Raw genomic sequence first — 26,408 nt, forward strand, 5'->3', positions numbered from 1 at the left:
AAAAAAGATATTGAATTAGAATGAGATTGAGCTCATAAATTGTACCCGTTACAGAAAAAAAACGACAATTGTTCTTAAAAAAATTGCAATTAACCATTACATCCTTTATAAATGTAAAAAAAAAATAATTAAAAAAAATAATGATATGTCTGTTTTCATTTCTTATCATTATTTTTTTTTTTATTTGAGACCAATTATTTGTTGAAGTAGTGGTTTTAAACGCCGCATTATGCACGGTATCGATGTTTCAAATGCAGCCCCCTGAACAGGTTGGTTTGGTCGCGCGCGCACATGTCGCGCGCTCCTGTTGGGCTGTGCGCCGTCACGAGCTGAAGGTGTCATGAAACGAAGAAAACTCACTAGTAGTGGGGAAGAGCGCTATTAATAACAGCCCGTATGGCAACAAAGGAGAAATTGGATTAAAAGCCTTTTCTTGCAAACATGGCAAAGAACACATCGCTCTATTTTCGAATAGTCGAGGGCAGGAATCTCCCGGCCAAAGATGTGTAAGTAAATTCACAATTCCATCAGCTCCTGTGCTTCAAGTCTTGCATGTTGGGATATTCTAAATGGGTTGATTTTGTTTTAAATAAGCAAAAAATATAATTAAGAAGGATATAGTCTGTTTTTTATTGAATCATCAAAAATATTGAGAGAAATGTGTATATTAATTTGTTGTGTATTTATTTGTTCATTTATTTATGAATTAACAAAATGTTTAATTTGTCTGTTTTGTATATTTTAAGATCTGGAACCAGTGATCCTTACTGCATCGTGAAAGTTGACAGTGAAGTTGTGGCCAGGTGAGTTTATTTTTTTATTTGTTTGTATACTTTTTATTTATTTATCCCACCCCCCAATAAAAATAAAAACAACAATAAAAATGTATTTTTGCACACACTTAACAGCTGAATGATCTTGTTCATATTGTAGCACACAGTTTGAAATGTTTTCTTCCTTTGCCTCCCCCCTAACTCTGTATTTGTAGCCAGGGTGGAGTGTGTGTTTTTGTGCCCCTTCTCACACAGAGAACCCGACACTCCTCCAGCCTTTAAACACCCTTATGTAACCATGGAGAGGATGCATTAATTATTGCAGGGAGCACCTGTAAGAAAGGGGAATGCTGGGAGCTGCAAGACACCTGGCTTGCAAGAGTTTCAGTGGGAAAAGTTTGGTTTTTGCAGCATTTTAAAGGGGATGCTATATAAAAAGAGAAAAATGATAAATTCATTGTTCCATCTATTGTTGTGATAGTTAACAGCTCTGTGATTCACCCACTCTCCAATAATTAGTTTGCACTTGGAGCGTTACTGGCCTGCTGACTCTTGAGTGTGATGTTGGAGGATTGTGCTGCTAATTCCATGCTGGTATGGTGTTGGCTTATTGTTTTTCATTAGATCTTGCTGGCAGTGTATCATAGATTGGTTTGTTTGAAGGGTGAAGAAACATTTATACATTTCCTATTCTAACTAAAAAGATGCATTAGAAGGAACACAGTTGCACATAAAATAGTATTTTGATAACTGAAGAAACAAGTCATAATTCGAAATGACAGCTACAGAAGGAAATGTGAAGTCGTAGTTGAACTTGTTGGGAAGTTTTTCACACCAGCTTGGAGTTCGTCAGTTTCTTTGAACACAGGAGCTTCAATCTGAGATGCTGGTTTGTCTCTAGAACAGAACTCTTTGCTTTAGGTGGTTTTTTGACAGTTTATTTTTGTCCTACAGATCTTTGGTGAAATGGGTGATTTGTTGATTTGATTCCACTCCCCAGGCATTAATCTCAATATTTGCTTTGAGTTGATCACCATAACACCAACGTTATTGTTAAACCAGCAATGACACTTTGCAATGGCTAAGCTGTAGTAAAAACAGATTCAAATTATGATACTATCACCACTGTGCCGGACATACAGGACGGTTCTTAGGCTGGAACACATAATTTATTTCTCTCCAATTTATTGGTTTTGATTAATGTTTTTTATTTAGAGAGACTAAAAAGAATGAATATTCATTTATGATATTTTTGGAGCATGTTGCTCTCCTTCTTATATATATATACCATACACATCCCCATTGTTCAGTGCTAACATGGTAGTGGAGAATGCAAATTCTGTAGATAGAACACAAATGTTTTCAGTTTGATAAGCATTAACATGCTTTCTTATCTGGGAACTGAAAAATTCCCCAGCTGCAGATCATGTTATCTTTTAATACGAATGTCTTAAAAAAGCAGAAAAAGTCATGTGAAACTTTTCAGATAACTTACTGAAATATTTACGTCTTGTGACCGTCTTTAAGCAGTTCTGCAAAATATTAAAATCACATAATTATCTAAATTAAAAAAAACATTTTTTATTAAGAATGTCACAAATAACCCCCTTCATTTTTAAGATTTTTGAAATAATTCAAGTACATATTATAAAGGTCAAAATGTGTTGTTGCAGAAGTATCAACTTTAACAACAAAATATGCATACAATTCTATTTTTAGTAAACTCGTGATTTGAAGTCATTTAAATACTTGAAATATCAGATTTTGAAAAGTAGTTGTTTACCTAACAGAGATCTAAAATGCTTGTTTTTGTTTCAGAACTGCCACTGTGTGGAAGAATCTTAATCCTTTTTGGGGCGAAGAATACACGCTGCACCTCCCAATGGGGTTCCATTCACTCTCGTTTCTTGTGATGGACGAGGACACGATTGGGTAAAACCACAGAAACACTCAAATATTCCATGTTTTACTATTACTCTTTAGCGCAGGTCAGAACATTACATTTATAGTGCTTAGTGTTTGTTTAACTTGACTTATGAATTGATATCTTTGGGGTTAAGAGTCCACGCTCTCCCACAATATTTTGGAACTAAATAAGTCCTGAATAAATAATAGATGCTGAAATCTTCTATAATCAGATTTTCTACTTTTATATTATAATTTTTAGATTTTTACTGTTTAATTAAAATTACGCTCTTCTTTTTTTTTCTTTTTTACAGACATGATGACGTTATTGGAAAGATTACACTAAGCAAAGACGCCATTGGATCTCAAGCTAAAGGTATGATGGAACTAATGGTGAGAACACAAAGTTCAGAGGTCAAAACGCATTGATCACATGGTGGAGTCAAGAGTGAAGACCTTTAAAGTCTGGGAATGTTTTCCTTAAACTGTGCGACCATGCATGTGATCTAGTTTTCCCAAATATCTTTCCAACAGGTCTCAAAGAAATGGTTTTCGGGTTGGACTCCATGACAAATATTGTTGTTTGTGCATTTTAACCAAGAAAACAAGCAGTTTGAATCCATACAAGCCTCTTGCTCTCCCTGAAACCTTCACTCTGTCTCAATATTTACTTGGGTGTCAACTGCTGAGCCTTCTGTGATTCTTGATCAGACATATGGAAGTTTGTGAAATTGTTTTTTTTTTTTTTAATACAGGAGGAGTTTGTCATGAAATGTTTGCAGCATACTGATAATGACATGGCCTTAACTCATGTGATTCATGGTGCTACTGAGTCACTCCCTCCCTCTCACAGTCTGGCCTTGACTTCAAACATTTTTCATTTTTATTTATTTATGAGAAATACAATGTGTTCTGAAGTCATAGCTCATCATTGGTCAGTGACTGTTTTAAGCTATTAACTTGTCCAGGATGGTTCTGGATATTGTGTCTTGTGATTACCATGGTAACCATTTTTTTGTTGCAATGATGCATTTTTACTGAGAGAAAACCTTTCATATTGATTTCTCTAGCAATTTTGTTCTGTTTATGGTTTGACATGCAGTTTTTTGTGGAAAGAAAGGGCTAAGCTACATTAGTACATCAATGAGGCCTAGAAAGTACTGGATTGTAGATTTTTTTTACGTATTTTCAGTGGAATATTTTATATGGGGGACAGCAGGGAGGCAGAATACTTTGAAAGGGTGAAAAATAAGAACAACAGAGTGGGACGTTGTTACAAATGAAAAGATCCAAAATATATATTTCAAACAGTTTTTTTTATTGTTGCTTTTTTTGCTAAGATTTTATTACTAATGCTTTAAGAATCTTGTGTTGATGATTTCTTAATATTTGTCAAAAATGATACTAATATTGACTTAAAAATTGGGTGGGGGCCCCCTGTAGCTCCACCTCCATTTATTTTTATTTCAATAACTTTGATTAACTTTTTTTTGTTTATTTCATTTTGTTTAAGGGAGATTTTCACATTAAAAGAACCTAGTAAAATTAAGAAAAAAAGAGTAAATTTATTATGTTTCTCCCTCAATAATGAGTCCCCTTTACTTTCTTTTTTGTTTTAGTTTTACCTCATTTTTTTAGTCAAGTACTGTTTTCCCCTTTCCTCCAAATTTTATTAGTCATATATTTGTCATTTTTAGCCTCTTTCCTCTCTGTAATATATTATTTTTTTTTCTTTACCTATGCTGGCAGTTTTTGTTTGTCCGTGCTTTATTCCATTCAGCTGCATAATGGATCTCTGCATTCAGGGAAATTTGTTATGAATTATTAACAGAAGAGCTGTGAAGTGCTACTCAAGCTGTTTCCCTTCCCTGTTGATTAAATAGTGAAAGTAATTTCTGGCAACAGTATGTGTGAGGCACTGAATGGAATATTTTCCAGTCCAAAAAATAGGTAAATTGTCTAAAAAAAAAGGGACAGATTTCCTTACTAAACTAAAGCAAGGATAAAAACTTTTTTCTCCTTAAATAGCTAAAAAATAAAATCAAGCAGAGTTTAAATTAAAGCAAATCCAAGTATAAGCTTAATTTAGTATTTGTTTAAAAAAACTACATTTCAAGTTTGCTCAAAAGCATATAAAGTTTCTTTAAAGTCAAGTAAGACTAGATCAAATATCTATCGAATAAAAGAGGGAGGTACTATTATGGTATGGGCATTGTTGCCTTTAAAACATGATTGTTTAAATTAATAATGTAATAAATGACTGATTAAAATAATTAAATTAATAAGTGTAGTTTTAGAAAAAAATTCAATTGTTGAAATGTTAAAAAAATTGATATTACCTGTTAAATGTGTGGATGGATGGATGCCTTCACAAATATTACAAAATCAATTTTAGATACTGATTTGAAAACAAAAAACATATATTGTTTTTAAACTTAAAGTATTTTTTTGTTTTCAAATGAATAAAGTCTCCTATCAAAAACTTCTGTTTCCTCTGACATATAGGTAAACATTACTGCATTTAAATTCCCTGCAAATACTGTACTGGAAAAGGAAGCGTTACCCTATTTTTGTCTAAATTACCTGTTCCGTAACTAACAAGTAACGTAAAAGCACTTGATTTTAGCAGTCTAGAGAACACCTGCATGTGTGTGATCTGGTCAGGGATCGACAGTTGGCTGAACCTGACGAGGGTCGACCCCGATGACGACGTCCAAGGAGAGATCCACCTAAGTCTGCAGCTCCTGGAAGGCCCAAAAAAGCCCACCCTGCGTTGTCAAATCATTGAAGCCAGGTAAAGAAGAACCCAGCGACGTCAGTGAAAAATAATGGCTCACATATATTTAGATGGATTTGGTAAACTTTCAAAGAACATGTTTATTGCAGGTTCTCATTCATTTAGTCTTGCAGTTGAATCATGGCATCTGGGTGTAAAATCTTCTTCTCAAAGCACATGTTAATAGATGTCATATAGCTTTGAGCTGCAGTTTATTTTTCATCTGAACTGTTGCTCTGCAGTCTTTCACACTCTTTACTGTCACTATCACACATCTCACTGCCCCATCTGTGTCCCAGCTATGATCCCTCATTTGGAGATATAATGAGTCTGTCAAACAGGAAAGTGTTATTTAGATAGATGACAAACTTTAGATGCTGACCAAGTGAGGGTCTTTGCTTTTCCTGTTTGGACACTCCATCTAATTTGCTTTGCATATGTTTCGCATTTATGTTTATTGATCAGTTAAAATGTCTTCTCTTCTGCTGAAAACCTTTCAGAGACTTGGCTCCGAGGGACATTTCTGGAACCTCGGATCCTTTTGCAAGAGTTATTTTCAACAGCCGCAGTGCCGAGACGTCGGTGAGACTTTTATGTGTGATTTATGTGTCGCATGCAAAAGAAAGAACTTACTATTGTCGTTCTTTGACAAGAAGAGACAATGCAAATCTTCTGCTTCCTACCCAGTCACCCTTGACATGTCGAGTGTTATTATTACTATGCTGCAAGAGGTTGTTGCTAAAACAGTCTATCTTTGACTTGTCAAAATAAAAATGTTCTTTGTTGAGCTGTTTTCTTTAAAGGTTTCATCAGTGAATCTTTCCACCTGACCTGTCACGTACGTCTTCTCTAGCTGGACCCATAAGTCTCCTCTTTGGCCTTGCTTTTCATCTCCCGCCTGCTTGTTCCTCAGAGTATATTCTTTTAATGTTGTAATCACCACTACACCGTTGTTCTTAACGTTTCAGCTCAAATTCTTAACATGTTCTCCTGTCTTCCAGTAACCTCGCAGTTCACACTGCTCTTCAGTTTCATTCACACACATTTGTCTTTTTTGCTTCCATTTGTTTTCTTTGCTGAGCACATGTCTGCAAGGTTTTCTCCATCAGTCCTGCTGCTCTTATACTGTACATAAACTGCAATGTACTAGCATGGTCATCAGCTTTTTCAGATGTCTTTTTACACCACATTGCCACCATGTTATACCCTGTCTTTAAATCAACAGAAAAAAGGATAACAAAAGTAGTTAAGTAAAAGTTAACTATATGTACTATATGTACTGTAAGACCATCTGTTCACCTGTTTGGCTGAAATTGAGTCATACAGCAAAACTTCATAGCCATCATCTCAAACAAGGTACCATAAAATAAGAAATACACTATTTTACCAAAAGTACATAAGTGACTCACCTGCCTCGACTCACATATGAACTGAAGGGTCATCCCATTCCTAACCCAGACTTCAATATGATGTTGGTCTATTCCAGCTTCAGCTCTTCTGGGAAGGCTGTCCACAAGGTGGAGGAGTGTGTATAAGAGTTTTGGACAATTCTTCCAAAAGCTCATTGGTCAGGTCACACACTGATGTTGGTGGAGAAGGTCTGGCTCTCTGTCTCTGTTCTAACTCATCCCAAAGGTGTTCTATGGGGTTCAGGTCAGGACTCTGTGCAGGCCAGTCCAGTTCATCCACAACAGACTCTGTCCTCCATGTCTTTATGGAGCTTGCTTTCTGCACTGGTGGACAGTCATGTTGGAAGAGGAAGGGGCCCGCTCAAAACTGTTCCCACAAGTTTGGGAGTATGGAATTGTTGGAAATGTTTTTTTTTTCCTGAAGCATTCAAAGTTCCTTTCACTGGAACTAAGGAGCCAAGCCCAACTCCTGAAAACCAAGCCCACACCATTATTCCTCCTCCACCAAATTTCACACTCGGCCTAAAATGTACTGTTCTCCGGACAACCTCCAAACCCGGACTCAACCATCAGATTGAAAGTGTGATTCATCACTCCAGAGAAGGCATCTCCACTGCTCTAGAGTCCAGTGGCGGCGTGTTTTGCACCACTCCATCCAACGCTTTGCATTACACTTGGTGATGCAGCTGCTCAACCATGGAAACCCATTCCATGAAGCTCTCTGCATGCTGGAGTTGGGCTGATCTGAAGGTCACATGAAGGTCGGAGCTCTGTAGCAATTGACTGTTCGTCCTCTGACCCCTCAGTCAGTTTATGTGGTCTACCACTTAATGGCTGAGTTGCTGTTCTTCCAAAACTCTTCAATTTCGTTACGATAGACAGTTGACTGGAATATTTAGAGAATTTCACAATAAGATTTGTTGCACAGGTGGCACCCTGTGACAGTTCCACACTGGAATTCACTGAGCTCCTGTGGGCGGAAGATTCTTTCACAAATGTTTGGGAAAACAGTCAGCATGTCTGAGTACTTGATTTGATACACCTGTGGCCAAGTGATTAGGACAACTGATTATAATCATTTGGATAAGTGAGCCAATACTTTTGGTAATATTGGCTGTGTCCAAAGTCCTCCCTAATCCCTAACTACTAAAAAACTATATAGTGCGGGACTACATTGTGCCCTGGATTTTGAAGGCAATTTGGACATGATGCTCACTACTTTTTGCTGGATATGACGTCACAGATTTCACAAAGTCAAAATTGAATCAATATGAACATTTCACAACGTTTATATATGACTCCACTGTGTTCTAACGGGGAAAATGTGGATGGCTTATTCAGAAATTACATTTAAACATGTTATTTAGGTCGAAATTGTTCGACCACAATGCATTGTGGTCTATATTTGCTAATTTAGGTGGCATCAATGCACACTTGTTTTTTGCCATGACTTCTGGGAAATTTCTGGTGCTCTCAAGTTTGGAATTAGTAGATTTGGACAACACTTGAACATGCACTATATAGTGAGTGGGGGGGAATATGGACATAGCTACAGTGTACATAAGATAATGTAACAAACCCATAAAATTGTAAATCCCCATTTGTTTGAACTTCTTGTGTTGGACTTTTATAGAGTTATCTAAGACTTAATCTGTATGAACTAAACTACAGTTTCAAAATAGTGAGATCATTTCTGATCAATTTTTCCTTAAAAATGCAATGAATGTTTTATTTTCACTCATTAAGTTGTATGCACCTTCTTTTAAAATCTGCTTTTCTTTAGTAAGGCCAGATTGTGCTGCTTTTCACATAAATGTGTGGTGTTGTTGTTAGTATAGAATAATTGTATTTATTCTGTCTTTTGAGTAAAGTAAGGCTCAGAAGTACATTTTTAGGATTTTTTGTTGCTTTTCTTAATTTTTGGCTGTAGATTATTAAAAGGACCCGTTTTCCTCACTGGGGAGAAACCTTGGAGCTGGAGTTGGATTCAGAAGGGCTGAGCGAGCAGCAGGGGACTGTTACTGTGGAGGTCTGGGACTGGGACATGGTGGGCAAGAATGACTTTCTAGGAAAGGTCAGCATCTCCTTATTAGGCAGTGCAGTATTTTCTACATCTTCTACTGGATCTATCCTATAATCATTCAAAGCAGATCTAATGTTAAATTCTTCTGTTTTTTCTTTCTTTCAGGTGGAATTCCCTGTTGCTTGTTTGCACAAAACACCTCTGTTGGAGGGCTGGTTTCGTTTGCTACCCTTGGGAAACAATGAGGTTGATGTGGGGTGAGGATTAATGTTTGTGCACTGAGACCACTTTTTTTTAACTTCTTTTATAACCTAAAATGAGTTGTGGGTTTTAAGGACTGTGTTTATTTTGTATATGCATCTCAAGGAAAAGCAGCCCTTCTCCTCCATGATGCCCTTCATACATTTAAATTAGCATTCACAGGTGTAACACCAGGTCTCTGACAGCATCTGCTTCTAGAGATAATTTTAGAACAAAGATGGCTTGATGAAATGCATATAGATGGAGTTATTGGAAAGTAAGTCCCTGAAATGAGAAAAAAATCGCTTTTTTGACAGCTAGGAACTGTTTTTATGGCAGAAAATGATATTGTTTTACCTAAATAAGATGATTACAAATAAAATGTTCGGATAAAAAATGTTGTTTTTATGCCTTTATTTTTGTAGGGGCAAGCTGGGTGCGTTGCGTCTGAAGGTGCGTTTGGTTGAAGACCGGATCTTGCCGTCGATGTACTACCAGCCCCTCATTGACCTTCTGGTCGAGTCGGTAATCTCCCCCGCAGAGGTCAGCATCTGAGCTCGTCCTCCTTACGGATTTTTCAAATGTTCACCCTCATCATGCCCAGAGACCTCAAGATTCCATCACACTTCTTCCATCTGAACCCACACACGTTCTTGGCATGTGACCTCCGTTGTCCTCTCAACAGGTGGAGGACAGCAGTGCCCTGACCATGCTGGAGGAGGTGACCACAGTGGAGAGCAGGCAGGATGTTGCAATGACTCTGGTGAAGATCTACCTAGGACAAGGCCTGGTGGTGCCTTTCCTTGACTACCTAAACACCCGGGAGGTCAACCACACCAGTAAGAAGAAAAGCCAAGGAGATTAAAAATATTCATGTTCTGCATTCTGCATGTTCTCATGACCCAATGAAAACCTGTGCTCTTAAATGTCAGTCGATATGAATCACTTGCTTCAATCTCCTTGTGAGCAGGCAGCTTTTAAACTTGACATTAAGCTTCTAACAATGCAGCCAGGACAAGTGTGGGCAGCGAACGCTCACCAAAAACAGATCCCAGTTTGCAATTATTTATTCACCCTAAAAGTCTTTGCATGGATTTTCAGTCGTGTCTGTTTGCCCACAATGCATTCCTAAGATAGTTGTCCTCTTGGTCTTTGAGCTCTGTGGCTGTAGTTTGAGATAATAAGCATAGTGTTCAGGTTTCCATAGCAACTCCACATGATCTAACTGTAACTGCTTGATCAGGAATAGATGCTGCAAGCTGCCAGACATTAAAGTTACACTGAGGGCACAGCAAAAAGAAAAAAAAAAGCATTGTACACCCACTATGCAGCATTGAAAGCGCTGTCATCCCTTTAGTCCTACAGGCTTTACCTGACAGCTCCGGCCTGTCACCATGGATATTTTACTGTAGCTGTTCTGACAGATTTACTGTGCAGGAGGTTCAGGTTGTCCTTTTTTAAGCACATTTTTCCTAAGTAAAGCCGAATATAGGGCAAAAATACAGAAGATTCTTTGCTTAATTCCTGAAACTCCCTTGTTTTTTGCTTTCATAGCTGATCCAAATACTTTATTTCGCTCCAACTCACTTGCCTCCAAAGCCATGGAACAATTCATGAAGGTACACTCAATTTTTTCTAATATATTAGGATAATTATAACCACTGCACAATTATGTATCTCATGTTTTAAGATTGCCGCTGCATGTAACTGTACACTCTGTGCTCTCTGCGTTCAGCAGATTTACATGGGTTGAATCATCTTCCTGTGAATGTGAATGAGTTGCCCTCAAAAATGGTCTGTTTTTTTGCTTTCAGGCTGTGGGGATGTTGTATCTGCACGAGGTGTTGAAACCCATCATCAACCGTATCTTTGATGAGAGGAAGTACATCGAGTTGGACCCCTGTAAGATCGACCTGAACCGCTCCAGGTGAAAGAGAAATCAGCTGCAGCCGTGTTTAAATGCTCGACCACAGGAGACGAGCAGCTCCATCTACACTTCACTCCTGAGAGAGGAGATATAACATTGGAAAACTATAGAAAAAATGATATAAAAAGGAGGGTTGTTGCTTGGCAACTGCCATGAGCCCCCTTGAGATATTTATCTATTCGTGACATGAAGGGGGATTCAACATCCTCAGCAGCAGATCTGTCTATCCACATAAAAAACGATGTATCTCTTTTGAGTCTACTCATGGATTTAATAACAACAGACCTCATTCCATTTGTCCAGTTCTCAAAAATAGCTTCCTCTGACATGTGCTAACAACATGTGGAGCTTGGCGAATAGAATTTAATTTCAGAGCACTGAGAAATGTTTTTGTCAGGCTCAGTCTTTGCAATGACTAGGCCAAATCAATAAACGTGTTTTCCCCGTGACCCAAAGGTTTACCAAAGCTTTCTTTTTTCTCTGAAGACGCATTTCATTTAAGGGTGCAGTGTCTGAGGCAGAAGTGCGGGACAACAGCGCAGAGATGCTGCAAGGTTATTTAACCAGCATCATCGAGTCAATCGTGAGCTCTGTCGATCAATGTCCTTCTGTCATGAGAGTGGCCTTCAAACAGCTCCACAAGAGAGTCGAGGAGCAATTTACGGAGCCCGAGAATGAGGTTAGCGTGGAGCCGAGCATTTTCTCAAAGCAATTCAATCAGTAGAACTCCTTTGTCTCACAAACTTTCTTTTTTCCCCTTTTGTTGACAGGATGTGAAGTACTTGGCCATCAGTGGGTTCTTCTTCCTGCGTTTTTTTGCACCTGCTATTCTCACACCGAAACTGTTCCACTTGAGAGACCAGCACGCTGACACACGCACCAGCAGAACTCTGCTGCTGCTGGCCAAGGTCAGACACTCCGCAAAACCAGATATTAGTCAAGTTAGAATGTATGAATGAATTATCTTTACATATTTAAAGAAGGAACATTAAATATACACCTTTTAAACACATGATGCCTTTTTCCCTACAGAACATTGATCAAATAAATGCTAAAGCTAATAAATGTTACACTATATGCACAAAAGGAGCTCATTTTAAGTATCATATTTAACAAATTAGTCTGTAAAAGCAAGACATTCACCTGGAAGGGCATCTAGCGACAAATGAATTTCTATCAGGTCTATAATACTATCCCTCGTTACTTCCAAAGGCAGATTTACATATATAGGAAGTGAAGAATCTCAGGGCTATGAGACAGCAGCTAACATCATTTGTTTTTGTCTGATAGCACCAAATATGATCCTTTCACCACTTATTTTCAACCCACATCCGAACTCAAACCCTGACATGGCATCATTATGACAACAATAGTATGATTGATTACCAATTTAAAGGCACACTTTGAACAATGGATTACCTTATAGAAAAGCTTGTGGTGGCAGCGATAAGCTATGAACATCCATACAACACAAAGGACTACAAGGACATTCAATAACTCATGACGGTTTAACCCCCTAAGTGTCTGGAAATAAAAAAGGACCTAATTTTGGCACTGTTGTTGTTTTAAAAATGCTAAGAGCAGCAGTGGGAGGAAGTCTCTGCTCCAGATTTTGGAGGAACATGAAAGGTCCAGACAGAAAATACGGTCTGCCTTGTTCTCATGGTCAGTCACGAATGTGTGTTGACAAAGTAATCCGGCCTTCTACAGAGGGAGAGTTTCAGATTGAAGCCTTATAAATCTGTTAAAGCGTACATAAAAAGGTGGAGTTGTGTTTGAGTTGTGGGCTGGACAGATGGTGCGGAAGTTAGCCTTCGCTGACTTCCCATCATCCACTTGTTCACACTCTCTCCTGCTAGCTTACAACCCCAAGTTAGCATTAGTGGTGAAACAAAAACGGAAATCAATATGGGATTCGGAAAGGTACAGTTTTGAGCCAGATGTCAACTCACATAAGGAAAAAAAAAAGACCTTAAAGTATTTATTTGTCTGCAAGTGCATGCATCAGAATGGAGCAGAGCAGGAAGACTTGCTGTGTCACTAAAGACAACAGTTTTTCATCTGCTCCTGATATGAAGGAAGAAACGCATAAAAAAGCAGTTTTAATCTTTAATTATTTTATATATATATATATATATATATATATATATATATATATATATATATATATATATATATATCCTCCGTCATAAGAGAATTGTTACAGGAACATGCAGGGCTTTATGCAACCTAGGCGACCGCCTAGGGCACCATCTGCTGGAGGGGTGCAAAATGACAATGCTTATGTTTTTTTTTCTTTCTCTTTTTTTGTTTAACAATCTGGAGCACCACTCATTTAATGTAAAATATAAAAAGTAATAAATAAAAAGCGTAAATAAAATAACTAAAAAGTTTGACATAATCAACAACCCTGCATTGCAGCGCCCCTTCCATGCTGTCGCAGCTGCTGTTAGTGCTTTTTTTTAAAAAACTTTAAGGATTAAAAAATGGAAGAGGAGGAAACACGGGTGCAAAGTGGAAGTTTGTCTTTTTTACTTAAATAAAATTGCTTGGAAATTCACTCCCCTACAACATTTTGGTTTAAAAAGATGAATTTAACTGGCGATGTTGTGTTTTATTTTTCCTCAACACCTTTAACAGTTGAAATCCTCCTACTTTCCTCTTCAATGTAAGCTGATCAGTGCAGTCAGTTAGCATGTTTGCTTTTAAATGAAAAGTATACTGGTTCGAGCCAACTGGAGTGTCTGATTCCATGACCCTGCAGAGCACCAAATTTGTTTTTTCTCCTAGGGCGCCATGCAGCCCAGGGCTGGGCCTGAGAACATGTTAGAACAACAAAAAACACACATTTTCATTGCAGTGAGTCTTTAAAAAAAGTAGAGCAACTAGAGAAATCTCTGTAGGCCAGGGACAAAGACTAAGGCTTTTGTAAAAACTAATTTTGCTTTTACTTTAGCAAATTTTTTTTTTTGTAATTTTTCTTATACTTAAAAAAAACTATAGATTTTATGTTAAAAACATGCTGTGTTTTTCCAAAAAAGATTTTTGCAAAATGTTGATCACTTTCTCATAATTGCTTATAGAAGCAGATCAAAGAACAGTGGACATTTCTTGTAATATGGTAGGAAATACACCTGACAGAAATAAACCTAATGCGGTCATTTTAGAAGTGAGCAAAACCACCCACGTGTGGCTCCTCTGGTCGCTGTCTATGGTGCTGAAATGCTGTTGCCATGGGTCTTCTGTTGGAACATGGAAAGGGCTATTTTTACCTCTGTGTGTGCCGGGACTAGACAGTGGTTCAAAGCGAAGCATCAGAGAGACGCAGAGAGGGACTTCCTTCTCAGCGTTAGCCAGGTGTGGGCTGGACAAAAGGCCTCACAGCATGCTTGGCCTCATGAACCCATTTGATCTGTGACTTTGAGATCTGCTGTCAGTGGGATGAGATCTGATGTGCTGAAAGAAGAGGGCAGAATTTGATGGGTTTTTTTTCTATGTGGTCAACAGGCTCTCCAAAGTGTTGGGAATCTGGGCCTTCAGCTGGGTCATGGAAAAGAGCAGTGGATGGCACCTCTTCATCCCATCATCCTTCGCAGTGTGGCTTGTGTCAAGGATTTCCTGGACAAGTTGATTGACATTGATCATGATACTGGTAAGGCTGAGAAAAATGAGCACTTCACTGTAATTGCTGGACTAAAATCATGGTTGAAGGCTGTGCTGTTAAGCCCAGTCTGAATCTTCCTGGTGAGATGAAGATAAAGTCCCTCCAGTCCGTCACTCCCTCTCCCCTGGTTCCCAGCAGAGTGGCTTGTTCTGCCACCCCTGTGTCGAGTAGCTCATCTCGCTCTCTTTGCTCATCCAAAACTTAAACAATCCGGCCACATGGCTCACAGAGTCCTTGTAAAAAGCACGTTTTGTGTCATAAATGATGTTATGATTTTGTACTTCCAAAACTGAACTTTTGTCGTCCATGGTGATAGTGGAGAGGTGTTATCGGCAGTGCTAATGTGCGTTTTCGCATGGGCATGTCACCTTATATATAAAATAAAGTTTTATAAAGTTTTATATTGTAGGACAGAGTATTAGGGCCATTTTATAAGCAAAATATTTTTTTTAATTATGACTTTAAAGTCGTAACTGTTAAGTTATGAGAATAAAGTAATAAAGAAATAAACTTTTTATGACTTTAAAAGTCATAGACTTATTTTTCTCACAAATTTACGTTAAAAGTCGATTTTAAAACAAGTACATTAACGAGAAAAAAAGTCATTAATATATATTAAAAAAAAAACTCATAAATTTACAAGAAAATACCAAAGTTATCTGTTTATCGGAGCCATGCTTGAAAATGAAAGACGTAGGGCATTTCGTGAAGCTTTAAATTCGGATTGATTTCAAAAGCAAAGAAATTTTTAACCTTTTTAGTGACTCAAAACTGTATAATTATTAGAGTAGCTGGCTTTCTGGGGTTCGATGTTGGTAATGCGGAGTTTCATATGTACAGGAGGAGCTCAGAGATGCACATTTGGATGCAGACGACTATCACTTTATTCTGTACTTATCATTCACATACCCAGAAGTCCATTTGTCACCTTACGTCATGCAACTTTCATGCACACAAAGAACACTAAAGGGGAATGAAAAGTGATAGAAAAGTCCCCTCCCCCAAATGAAACGTCCCGTTTCAACACAAAACATCAAAGAGAAAATAGTCTGTTACGTTAGCATGAGAAGACTGAAAATCCCTTGGATGACTTGGATGAATTTTTTTCTTTCATGGAGGAGGAAATAAATGGAAGTGGACAGCTGATGGATATCAATGAGTTCATCAACAGGAACTGTAGAAATCCTGCAAGCTGCCCATCAATGATTAAAACCTTAACAAACCATAAATCAAACAAGGGGGTTCCAAACATTTGTAACGTTATCTATAAGCATTGAGATTATCTGTTCAAATCTTAGACACTTTGACCAAGTTGAGGTTAGTCAATTTTCCTGCAGCACATAACATACACTCCCTTGACTATATTCTCACTTTGGATTTAAGTCGCGCAAATTTAAGTTAAAAAAAGTCATACATTTATGAGATTCAAAGTCAAAGTCTTGTAGTATTATTTTTTTTATGTTACTAATACAACATCAACAAACCTGGACCCGTTTCTTGTTTTCCGTTTTTTTTGTTGCAACGTTGGCGTGTCAAACGGACTACTGGTGGAACTCTTGAGTAAAGATTGCGTTACAAAGGGATGGACGTGAGACGCGGACATGACAGAGACGATGTAAACATTCTGACTGATTGACAAATGTTCAATTTATTTATGCCAACGCTTCACACCGCACAAGACACACCGCAGACGGAGCAGTGTAAATCAACCTTTACTGTCTCGATGTCTGTTCTTGTGAAGTCGTGTCACGTTTCAGCCTCAGTTCTCACATCACACCCCTTCCTTTCACTGAAATGCCAGTTTGACCTTTAATGCTCCTCAGATGAATTTGTCCGGCACATTCAGACTCTTGTTGTCCCACTTTGAAGCCATTCTTAGAGGTGTTGAGGAGAGCTTCAGGTACCATCAGTGGCCGAGTGCTGAAAACAAAAACATGTCCTGACTTCTGACTTTTAAATGCATGTTGTTTCTTTCAGTGACACAGCACCATCTTGTGTCAGCTTTGATGAACGTGTCCCGTTGTGTCCCTACAGTGTCGGAGGTGCCTCAGAGGGCCATACTCCTGCCTTCAGTTATAGTGAAGGAAGGCTATCTCCACAAACACAAGGCAGAGGGAACACAGCTGCTGTCCCGCTTTGCATTTAAGAAGCGCTACTTCTGGCTGACCAGTGAGACCTTGTCCTATGCCAAGACCTCTGAATGGCAGGTTAGTAAATGCCAATTGATAAAAGCCTTACACTCACGTTTTGGTGTCAAATTACTTTGTTTTTTCTAGATAGATTTAGCTTATCTGACGTGTGCTGTTATGTCTGCTTAAAGCTATCAGATCAAAGTCAAAGAGAAACGATTTTTCATTATAAAAGATGACATTATCAGTAAAGCTCTCACAGAGAGGAAACAGTTGCATCAAACATACATGACTGTGTTTTTTTTCTGTCTTGTGAGATAAAAACCGTAAGCTGGCTGACCTTCTGATAGCGATCTGCTCTCATTCAGGGAAGGGAAAAAGCGAGCTTTGACTAGACCAATCTGTTCCACTGAAACCAGTGGCAGTTCAAGCATGAAAATGGCACTTTGGGCCAACAACTCCACATGGAACCCGCCCCCAAACAGGCCTTTCAGTACTGAAGGAAACAAAAAGTATCACAGAAAACCTTATTTATTTAAGGAGTGGTACATCTTTTGTGGCTGCATTCTGTAGTGAGATCTGAAACCACCAAAAAATGGAAAATTTGTGGATGTGTGAGAGTGTGTGTGTGGAAATCTACTTAAATTGATGCTTTCAAAAATAAAATATAATTAATCAGAGCAATCACAGAAAACCAGTTTCCCTACTTCATTATAAGTAACCATCGTAGAAATTCAGCTAGATGCAACCTGCTGCTCTGAAGCCACTTGTGGTTCTTTGACCTCTCCATTGTGGCTCTCTGGTTATAGGAAAATAAAGTTTTCATTCCAAAAAGTAACTTAAAGTAAAAAGTAGTAAGTAAGTAGTAAAGTAAACTCACTTAATCTTTATAAAACTCCTTCACAGACAGTTGAAGGACAGTATGTATCAATCCACAAAGTTCCTGACTATGGTAGCTGTGATTCTCCAACATTCATCAATTCTTGGTAGTTTACCGAATACTGACAGATTTTTGAGCTCTGTGTACCACAGAAAATCAAATTTAAGTCAGTAAGCAAAATCATTTTATACCTAAGGTCTTACCTGAATATGAGGCACATTTTCTATTTTTGAACAAATTCAATGATTTTAGGTGTACCTTATGGTTTATAAGAGACAATAAAGGTCACTTCAGTCCCTCTGATTCAATTTTCATTTTTTAGATTTATAAATTTCTGGGTAAAATTGACCACAAATGGTGAAATAAACTGGTGTTATTTTTATTATAATTGCTGACAACTCTACCTACTACTACATCTGATGCACTGAGATTATCTGATGTGGCACAAAGTGTCTTTTATTTTGAAAGGGAGTTTCTGGAGAAGTTATGCAATTTTTCATATTTGGCAAAAGGGATATTTTGTCTTTAAGTTTTGTTGCTGCCAAAAAACACTAGTACATGTATATTTATCATAATAGTAACAATAACATAAATGCAAAATAATCAATTTTTTCTTAGGACTTAGTGGTGTTTACCAGGTTTTGGTCAGTGAGAAATCAACCTGAATGGCTCTTTAAAGAATAACCAAACTAAACCAGTTTATTTTGGGGTGTACACTTCTATAAATGGGACTTTAAAAGTTGTATCTGTTGGTCATTGCCAACATTTTGACAAATTAAATAAACTTGAGGGCTGCACGGTGGGGCAGTGGTTAGCGCTCTTGCCTCACAGCGAGAAGGCCCTGGTTCGACTCCCGGCTGGGACCCTTCTGTGTGGAGTTTGCATGTTCTCCCCGTGCATGCGTGGGTTTTCACCGGGGACTCCGGCTTCCTCCCACCGTCCAAAAACACGATTCATAGGTTAATTGGTGACACTAAATTGCCCCTAGGTGTGAATGTGTGAGTGTATGTGTGTGATTGAGGCCCTGTGACAGACTGTCGACCTGTCCAGGGTGTATCCCGCCTTCGCCCATCAGTAGCCGGGATAGGCTCCGGCACCCCCGCGACCCCGGAAGGGAAGTAGCGGACAAGAAGATGGATGGATAAATAAACTTGTTTGAAAATATAATCAAACTCCCTCTGTCTGCTGCCCCCTACATGTTGAATTGAGGTGTTACAGTTGAATTTCGTGATTGGTCAAACCATTTTAGTCCCGCATCATTTCAGAAATCCCACGTCACGGTCTGCAGCTCCAGTAATGATAACAGACCTGTTCCCCAGCCCCACCCCCTGACTGTGGGTGGAGTCAGCCTCCAACTGCCCTGTTTGGTCACCCTTTTAAGGGTTGAAGGATGCAGAACCCTGAGCTAGATGGAATAGTTCCTTATAAACTTCTTGTAGGTTTTTGTAATTTACATAGGCAGAAAAAAATGTATTAGAAGTAAGAAACAAACTTTGACACATAATATTATCTTGTTTGATCTTAAACTTATATTTATCAATAAATCTTTACCTTTGCACACATTTTTTATTTTTTAACTTTTCTCTTCTTTTCCACCTCCTAAATTAAGCTTCAGATGATTCAGTAATATTGGAATCCCCCATTTATCCTACTCTCCTTAGTATTGAAACTTTTAGTAATTTTTTCTCAAGTAGACAAACATGAAAATGCAGCACATTACAATAGTACTGTCAATGATAAAAATGTAGAAATCAATAAGGAAATGCAATATAAAAGAAGCTAAATATCATACATGCATATCAGTAAAACTGCCCTTCAAAGTTGCACTTATATGAAATGAAATAACTCGATGGTGCACTCAATTTTTGTCTTCTTTGGCCTTTGTTTTGATTGCTTGAAATAAACCAATTTCAAATCCAATTTTTTGTTGCCCACAGCGAGATGCTGCCCTGACCCTGAATTCTCCACTGATGAAAAAGCTCCCGGCTTTATGAGGTCTTTAAAAAGACTTTTGTTAACTGAAAGCTTATTCCTGATAACATTGTAAATCAATTTGCAGACAATGTTTTGGACCTCAATCGACCTCTCCATCATAATTGGAGGATTTACATTTACAACTTTCCTTTGCTGCCAGGATTAAATCTCACCTATCTTTTTGATTTTGCTGGAAAAAATATTTCCAAATTCTCGTGTTTCGGTAACATGTTGTGGTATCGATTGCAGTCGTTTTTTTTTTCTTGTCTTTGAAATTAGCTGAAGCAGTGCATCCTCACCAGCTTTAATTGACCCGGTGGTTTGTGGATGAATTGTTGCAGGTGCGCTCTTCAATCCCCGTCCGGTGTGTGTGTGCCGTGGAGAGGGTGGATGAGAATGCCTTTCAGCAACAAAATGTAATGCAGGTCATCAGCCAGAACAATGACGGACAGCTGCAGACCATGTACATCCAGTGCAAGGTGGGTCTGCACCCACACCGACCACAGTCCAGACACCGTAAAGATCATTTTGGATTTCTCAAATATTTAAACTTTTGTAGTTCCAAGGGAATATTTCCCTTATGTCATTTGTAATCTTGAAGACTTGCTTTCTATTTATCTTGTGATGTTTTGTGTTTTGACAAAGAATGTGAATGAGCTGAACCAGTGGCTGTCTGCAATCAGGAAGGCCAGCATCTACAACGAGCGCATGCTTCCATCCTTTCACCCAGGGGCTCATCGCAGTGGCAAGTGGACCTGCTGCCTGCAGGCGGACCGCGCTGGTAATCCCTCTCTTACTTCTTCTAATCCTGACTGCACGTCTGTGAGAACTCGGGCTTTGGAGTGATTATCTCCCCATTTTCAATGAATGGTTTCTGATCATGTATGAAATCTGCTGAAGTAGACCTGAGACACCGGAGGGATTGTCAGGAATTATACAAATCCCAGAGCATAAGCCACGCTGACTCTCAGTGTGCCTGATTGGCTAATGATATGATCCTTTTTTATTTAACTCCTTGCCAGATAAAGTCTGACTTAAAAAAGGAAATTAGTCCCCTTTTAAATGTACCTTCAGAGATGAATGTGGTTCTGTTTTGTTGTTTTTTCTTTATTTTCTGATGCATCTCTCCTGTGAATAAATGCAAATTGTACCCAAATGTAGGCATTTGTGGATAAATTGCCAGCACAATCATAGAGAAAAAGATGCTAAATCTCAGTTCCAGGCTGCAGCAGAACCCATTCAGCAGTGACTCTCGGAGACTGGAGCGACCCACTGGATCCTGATGTAGAAACTCAAATGATATTCAAGCAGCTTCTCCAGGGCAGAGACAAACTCAGGTGAGTTTTTGCTAAAATTTCTTTTAACCTGGTTGCAGTTCCCTTATATGACACTAGATGTCAGTATTGCTATGTTACTGCTTCACTCAGTAAAGATTATGACTGGTGCTGCAGGAAAAAGTATTTGGAGATGCCTGATGATGACCAGACGAGCAATAAGGAAATAAGGATCAACTCTGATGTTAATCCAGGTGAGACTAGCATAAGCATAAAAGTCTAAATTATAAACAATTTTCTGCAGTTAAAATAAATAAACGATTAGAGTTGGTTGAATATGTTTTTTTCTGTGCCGCAGATGGAGCAGAATCCATCCCTCAGCTTATGAAGACAGGTCAAAGTGTGGCGGCGCGGCTGTTGGTGGTGATTGAGGATCTGGAGCAGGCTCACGTCACCTTCCAGCACAGAGAAAAAGAGGACACCCCCAGTGTCATTCTGAATCCCTAGACTGCTCATGGCCTTGGATCTATTAATGCCTGAAAGGCGGCAATCGTCCTGTAGTAGGAGGGTTACTATGAGCTTGAGCTACCATCTCTCTTAAAAAGTGTCCACACGGCGAAGCCTTTTCCCAGCCTTTTTAATAGAATTCTTGATGCCTGTATGGGAGATTTTATCACTTTGAATCTTTTTTGCATTCTCCGAGTGCCACAAAGAGTGCTGAGTGGAGATTACAATACTTGACAATGAAAGGTGGGCGAGGGACTTTGAAGCATGATCTGACTTGATATTTTTCTGTAGATAACAAGCAATCTGTTGCATGGGCTGCATCCGCTTGTTAAATGCAAAGAGAAGCTTTTATATTCTGAGACAGACATCTGTGGAAAAAAAAGGCTTCTTGTAGTGTAATCCACAGTATCTGGAAATGGAGTGTTTTCATATTCTTACTTTCAGTGTTTTTACTTCCTTGTTAGAGTAAATCAGTATGGCCTCGATGTAGCAGTGACATCATGTCCACATGTTATTGCACCACGAGTAAATGCCATATAAAAGCTGCCACCAGTACAGTAATTGAAAAACTGTTTTACATTTTTTGTTTGGTGCTACGGCAACTGTAAAATGAGTTCCCAATGCGGTTTGCATTCTAGAAAATGTCCATACACTTGTTGCAGCCACAACTAAAGTCATATGGGTAATATTTACTCAGCTTTCCAAGTGTCAAGACATGTTTGAGATGCCAACTTATTGCTTTTTACTCAATAAAAGTGAACACAATTTAAGTAAAATATTCAAATATGAAACAATTTAGCTTGAAACCACACACTATGTACACCACCATTCCAAATTGGTGAACAGCCATGTAAGTAGAAGATGAATTGAAAATAAAAATTAAAAATAAATCAAAGTTTTTAAGCAATATTAACTTTAATTTGTTCAAAAAAAGGCCCTGAATGTGAACTTGCACAATTCTGGGATTTTTTTTCAGGGAAACTCTTTGGTGAAATTTGCACCTCTTGGCCTTTCCTGAATTAGGCCACTCAAATTAAAATAGGAAACCTTCTTACATTTTATTTGAGCACTACAGAAATTCTGTTCCTCCCCTAAAGAGGACAAAACTAAACAAAAAACACTATAAAGTGAGTTAATCATCAACTATTTTTCAATTGACCTTCTTCTCACTAATCTCAGTGACCAATTATTTCATTGCAATATGTTGTGTGTGTTTGCAGGCTTAATATTTACTTGAAACTTTTAATTGTTTTTATCCCGTTATACGATAACAGCCCCCTTCCTGCCTATTTATATCAAATTTATAACAATGATTTATTCCAGGTGTGTTGTAACTGTGAGTACAACTGTATTGTTTAATAAATGAATCCAGTAAACCCTTCTTACATGAAAACGGTGCTGCTCCTGAATGATCCTAAGAGAGTTTTCACATTTTTTAAATATTTTAGCAGGTATTACTGATAAAATTGACCTCTGACATCCCAGTTTCTTAATCAATACAGCATCCTATCATAGGTAGGAATACAAACATTTGACGCAAACTGCTGCAGTGATGCAGCTGGAGGTGTCTCATGGCGTTTTTATGCACCTGAGCTCTGGAGGAGAGAATTATGAGGTTCTGGCTGGGCTGGAGGTGGGATCACAGACTTGAAAAGATCCTAAGGCCCTCTTTAGCATGCAGCAATCACACCACCAGCATACAGCAGCCCCAGACAGAAAATGACCATGAGCCAATTTATTGCAAGTGAGAAGCTGCTCTGCAGAGCTCCTACAAAGCCCATTTATATCCAAATAATAGAGCGGTCTGGAGGAAAGTAAAGAGTGGAGCCAGCTGAAGGAGAATGAAGCAGTCAAAATTCCAAACAAAATACCCCCGTCAAGGGCACATTTATTATTTTTTTCGTTCACAAGAAACACACAGACATGCAACAAAGTCATCACAATTCAATAAAGACTGATTGGTTAACAAGCCCTTTATAGTTTTGTCAGTGTCTGATAATGTCTCATGTAATGTAAATCAAACACAAAGTTCAGAATTTGAGTATGCCAACTGAATAAAGGGGGACTTAAAAACATTCATTGAACACAGCAACCAAAAAGCGAGGATAGCGGCCAAACGCCGCCTCATCCCCAACTTCAGAAAACAAACCCAACAAGACCTTTCCGTCCAAATAAAAGCCACAGAGGTAAATCACCAGAAAACCAAGGTGGTGACACTTTTATATGCAAAAAAATACAAATCTATGCACTGTCAAGTACACCTGCAACACTATTTCTTAAGTCATGCACCTCTTGTAGAGCATTTTTGGATCTTTAAAAGACAAATCTTAGCTTAGTCTACCACACACTCATTCCTTCAGACAAACAAAAAGAAAATCCACATAAAATGTCAAGGTATCAACTAGATAAAGAGGTACTTCATACGATGGGACAAAGTGACTCCTTTCCCCATCCCACCGCTGATCAAATGAAAAGTTAACACGAATAACACAGCAATGTTATGTTTGAACTTTTTTTTTTCTTAAAGAGACCATCTTTTAAAAAATGACATCAAAAATATATGCTTTTTAGATACATAGTATGTTAACATCCTCGGATTGCAACCTCTGAACCAGAAACCGGCCCTCCTGCTACACGTGAAATCATTTAATAGAGCTTAAAAATTGCATAAAAGTCCTGTTCTTTCTTCTTCAGCTATGCGATTCATGTTTACTCGTGTAATGTCTTAATCATTGCTCCTTTTGAAATCTTTACACCTGAAAAAGATCATATAGCCTTTAAGGGCCTGAATGATGCATATCACCGTGCTGACGTAAGGAAAGGAAAAGTCAAAGAGGGAAAAGTTTGGGGATTCTTGTAAATCTTTTAAAGAGATCACAAAGATTTTTCTCCCGATTTCCTGTTTTAGAAAGAAGGCTTCAAAAAAAGAGTGAAAAAATGTAGTTTCTGTTTTTTATAGCTTAACTCATTTATAAGCATTATTTATTTGCATTAGCTTCTGTGAGTAAGCAGGAGGATGCCAAAAAAAAAAAAAAAAAAAAAAAGGAATATTAATTCAAAGGAGGGGTCTGCAACCTAAGGTTCCAAAGAACATAGTGGCTCTCTGGCTTCGAAGAAAAATGCTAATAATTCAAATAAATAAAAGTTATATAGTTTTTGTTTAATAGTTTAGTTAATTAAGTTTTGTGTATACATTTTAACATTTCAGATATCTGACCATAATGATGGTAAAAGGCCATGTTTGTCTTGTCTTTCTTGCATTTTTAATTCAAGTAAATCTGCTGCAGCAGGAGGATCTTATTTGACACAGTGGATTTTGTTTTGAGAGGAACTTATATGTGCTGCTGTCAAAATTGAAAGAGGCCACAAAACAAAATGTATTTGCGAAATATTGAAGTGGGACTTTGCAGCTCTCATGTGGCCAATAGGAAATCAGCACAAATGACTCTTTAAGAGGAAGAGGCTGCAGACCCCCAATTTAAAGGAAACATTTAACAAAATGCCTTCTTGTTAGTACTGGTTACTTCAAAAGTGGAACAAAGGTAACAGCAAACTTTGATTTGAGCTCAGTTGGCATTTCTGCATCTGAATTCCAGCCAAGATTTTAAGTGAAGCTCCTGTCTAACATATGTATTGAATGAGCTCTGCCTTTTATGTGTGAGTACAGTAGCTTGCTGCCAGAGCTGCCAGAGCAGTGGTGACCTTCACATCAGTGCTGTAGCTGGGTCTTTGTAAGCACAGGGAGAAGGCTGAAGCTGCTGCTGTGATTTTGGCCTCTTGGGGTTTCTGTAATCTGCTGCTCTCACTTTGCTTGCTGTAGTAAAACTACAAGCACAATGCTGTTGTAAATTGCTGCAAAGCTCGCTACAGAAACAGATTCAAAATCAACAGGGAGGTAGAGCAGAACTTCCAAATGTTAGAAATCCTGACAGGCAAATTTAACTAAAAAGCAAACAAATCATGGTTGCTGATTCTTTACAAAATTGTTGGATTTTCTTAAGATTCATATGGAAAAATCTTTGCAGCACAATCTTAAAAAACCTTTCAAACTTTTAAGGCCTTTGATTCAATTCACCTATTTTAGAAATGACATCTGTGAATCTGTTGTTCCGTTTTATGCTAAGACACACCTCTAAATAATTGATCAATTAATGAACGATAATCAAACTTTAAGCCAGGTCCCGCTAACTTCAGGCTAAAAACAATCCCGACATTTGGACGACCAAAAAAATAGAACTCTATCATCTTTGGAGGGGGGTGGCCATCGTCATGCTGCTGAAGCCCCCCACCACTAATAAAAACACATTGGTTGTATTTATTAGTGTTTAACGGCAGATCAACTACACAGATTCTACATTAAAGTAATAAACAGCAGCATACTCTATGACTACTTGTAATATATAATACATCCATAACAAGTCATATATATTTTATATATTTATTTCAGTCCCTGACAAACTGACAAATCTTGTCAGATTCAATAAATTCATGTCAACATGAGTTTGTATATAAATATGTGGGACATTTTCTGTTTGGAATAGTATAAAAATAAACTAAACTTACAATATATACTCAAATTGAGCTTGAAGTTAAAGGTATATCACATCTGCAGATATATATCATATATATATATATATATATCCAGCAAACATTTCAATGTGGACCCCATATGATTTACCTTTAGCCCCAGGTGGGTTTGTCCGCGGGTTCCATGGTGGCCCCATCTCTGTTTGCCTACATTGGCTCGGGTGGGGACTCAGTCGTCTGGGTCCCTACGTTAACCAGGTGCCAGGTGGACAGTGTAGATAGCTAACAAGCTGCCTGGCGGACTGCGTAGCGAGCTCCACTGCCCAGCGAGCCAGACTATTAGATGCCTGCTAAAGCCAGTGCGGGCCAACACAGATGGAACCCACCAGGGGCCCACCAC

The 26,408-nt window shown here is 38.3% G+C and overlaps 1 protein-coding gene across 4 annotated transcripts in view; it reads left to right on the forward strand.

The window, feature by feature from the left end:
• The window catches only part of LOC112148388 (rasGAP-activating-like protein 1), a 24,579-nt gene extending 1,705 nt beyond the window's left edge, over nucleotides 1-22,874 (forward strand). For 2 of the 4 annotated variants that reach the window (XM_036213631.1, XM_024275486.2), the window contains exons 2-21: nucleotides 747-803; nucleotides 2,592-2,705; nucleotides 2,993-3,054; nucleotides 5,343-5,472; nucleotides 5,955-6,036; nucleotides 8,794-8,937; nucleotides 9,052-9,143; nucleotides 9,552-9,669; nucleotides 9,812-9,965; nucleotides 10,681-10,745; nucleotides 10,941-11,053; nucleotides 11,540-11,732; nucleotides 11,824-11,961; nucleotides 14,561-14,705; nucleotides 16,752-16,924; nucleotides 20,042-20,179; nucleotides 20,346-20,481; nucleotides 20,917-21,037; nucleotides 21,152-21,228; nucleotides 21,333-22,874. In XM_036213631.1, the coding sequence (XP_036069524.1) occupies nucleotides 747-803; nucleotides 2,592-2,705; nucleotides 2,993-3,054; nucleotides 5,343-5,472; nucleotides 5,955-6,036; nucleotides 8,794-8,937; nucleotides 9,052-9,143; nucleotides 9,552-9,669; nucleotides 9,812-9,965; nucleotides 10,681-10,745; nucleotides 10,941-11,053; nucleotides 11,540-11,732; nucleotides 11,824-11,961; nucleotides 14,561-14,705; nucleotides 16,752-16,924; nucleotides 20,042-20,179; nucleotides 20,346-20,481; nucleotides 20,917-21,037; nucleotides 21,152-21,228; nucleotides 21,333-21,481 (2,401 nt within the window). In that variant the 3' untranslated portion in view covers nucleotides 21,482-22,874. Of the gene's footprint in view, nucleotides 1-253; nucleotides 507-746; nucleotides 804-2,591; nucleotides 2,706-2,992; nucleotides 3,055-5,342; nucleotides 5,473-5,954; nucleotides 6,037-8,793; nucleotides 8,938-9,051; nucleotides 9,144-9,551; nucleotides 9,670-9,811; nucleotides 9,966-10,680; nucleotides 10,746-10,940; nucleotides 11,054-11,539; nucleotides 11,733-11,823; nucleotides 11,962-14,560; nucleotides 14,706-16,751; nucleotides 16,925-20,041; nucleotides 20,180-20,345; nucleotides 20,482-20,916; nucleotides 21,038-21,151; nucleotides 21,229-21,332 lie in introns of those variants that run through there. The other 2 variants (XM_024275485.2, XM_024275487.2) reach the window with 2 other exon arrangements.
• Nucleotides 22,875-26,408: the final 3,534 nt, after the last annotated feature.

Source organism: Oryzias melastigma, linkage group LG9 (assembly GCF_002922805.2).
Source record: "Oryzias melastigma strain HK-1 linkage group LG9, ASM292280v2, whole genome shotgun sequence".
NCBI classification, from domain to species: Eukaryota; Metazoa; Chordata; class Actinopteri; order Beloniformes; family Adrianichthyidae; genus Oryzias; species Oryzias melastigma.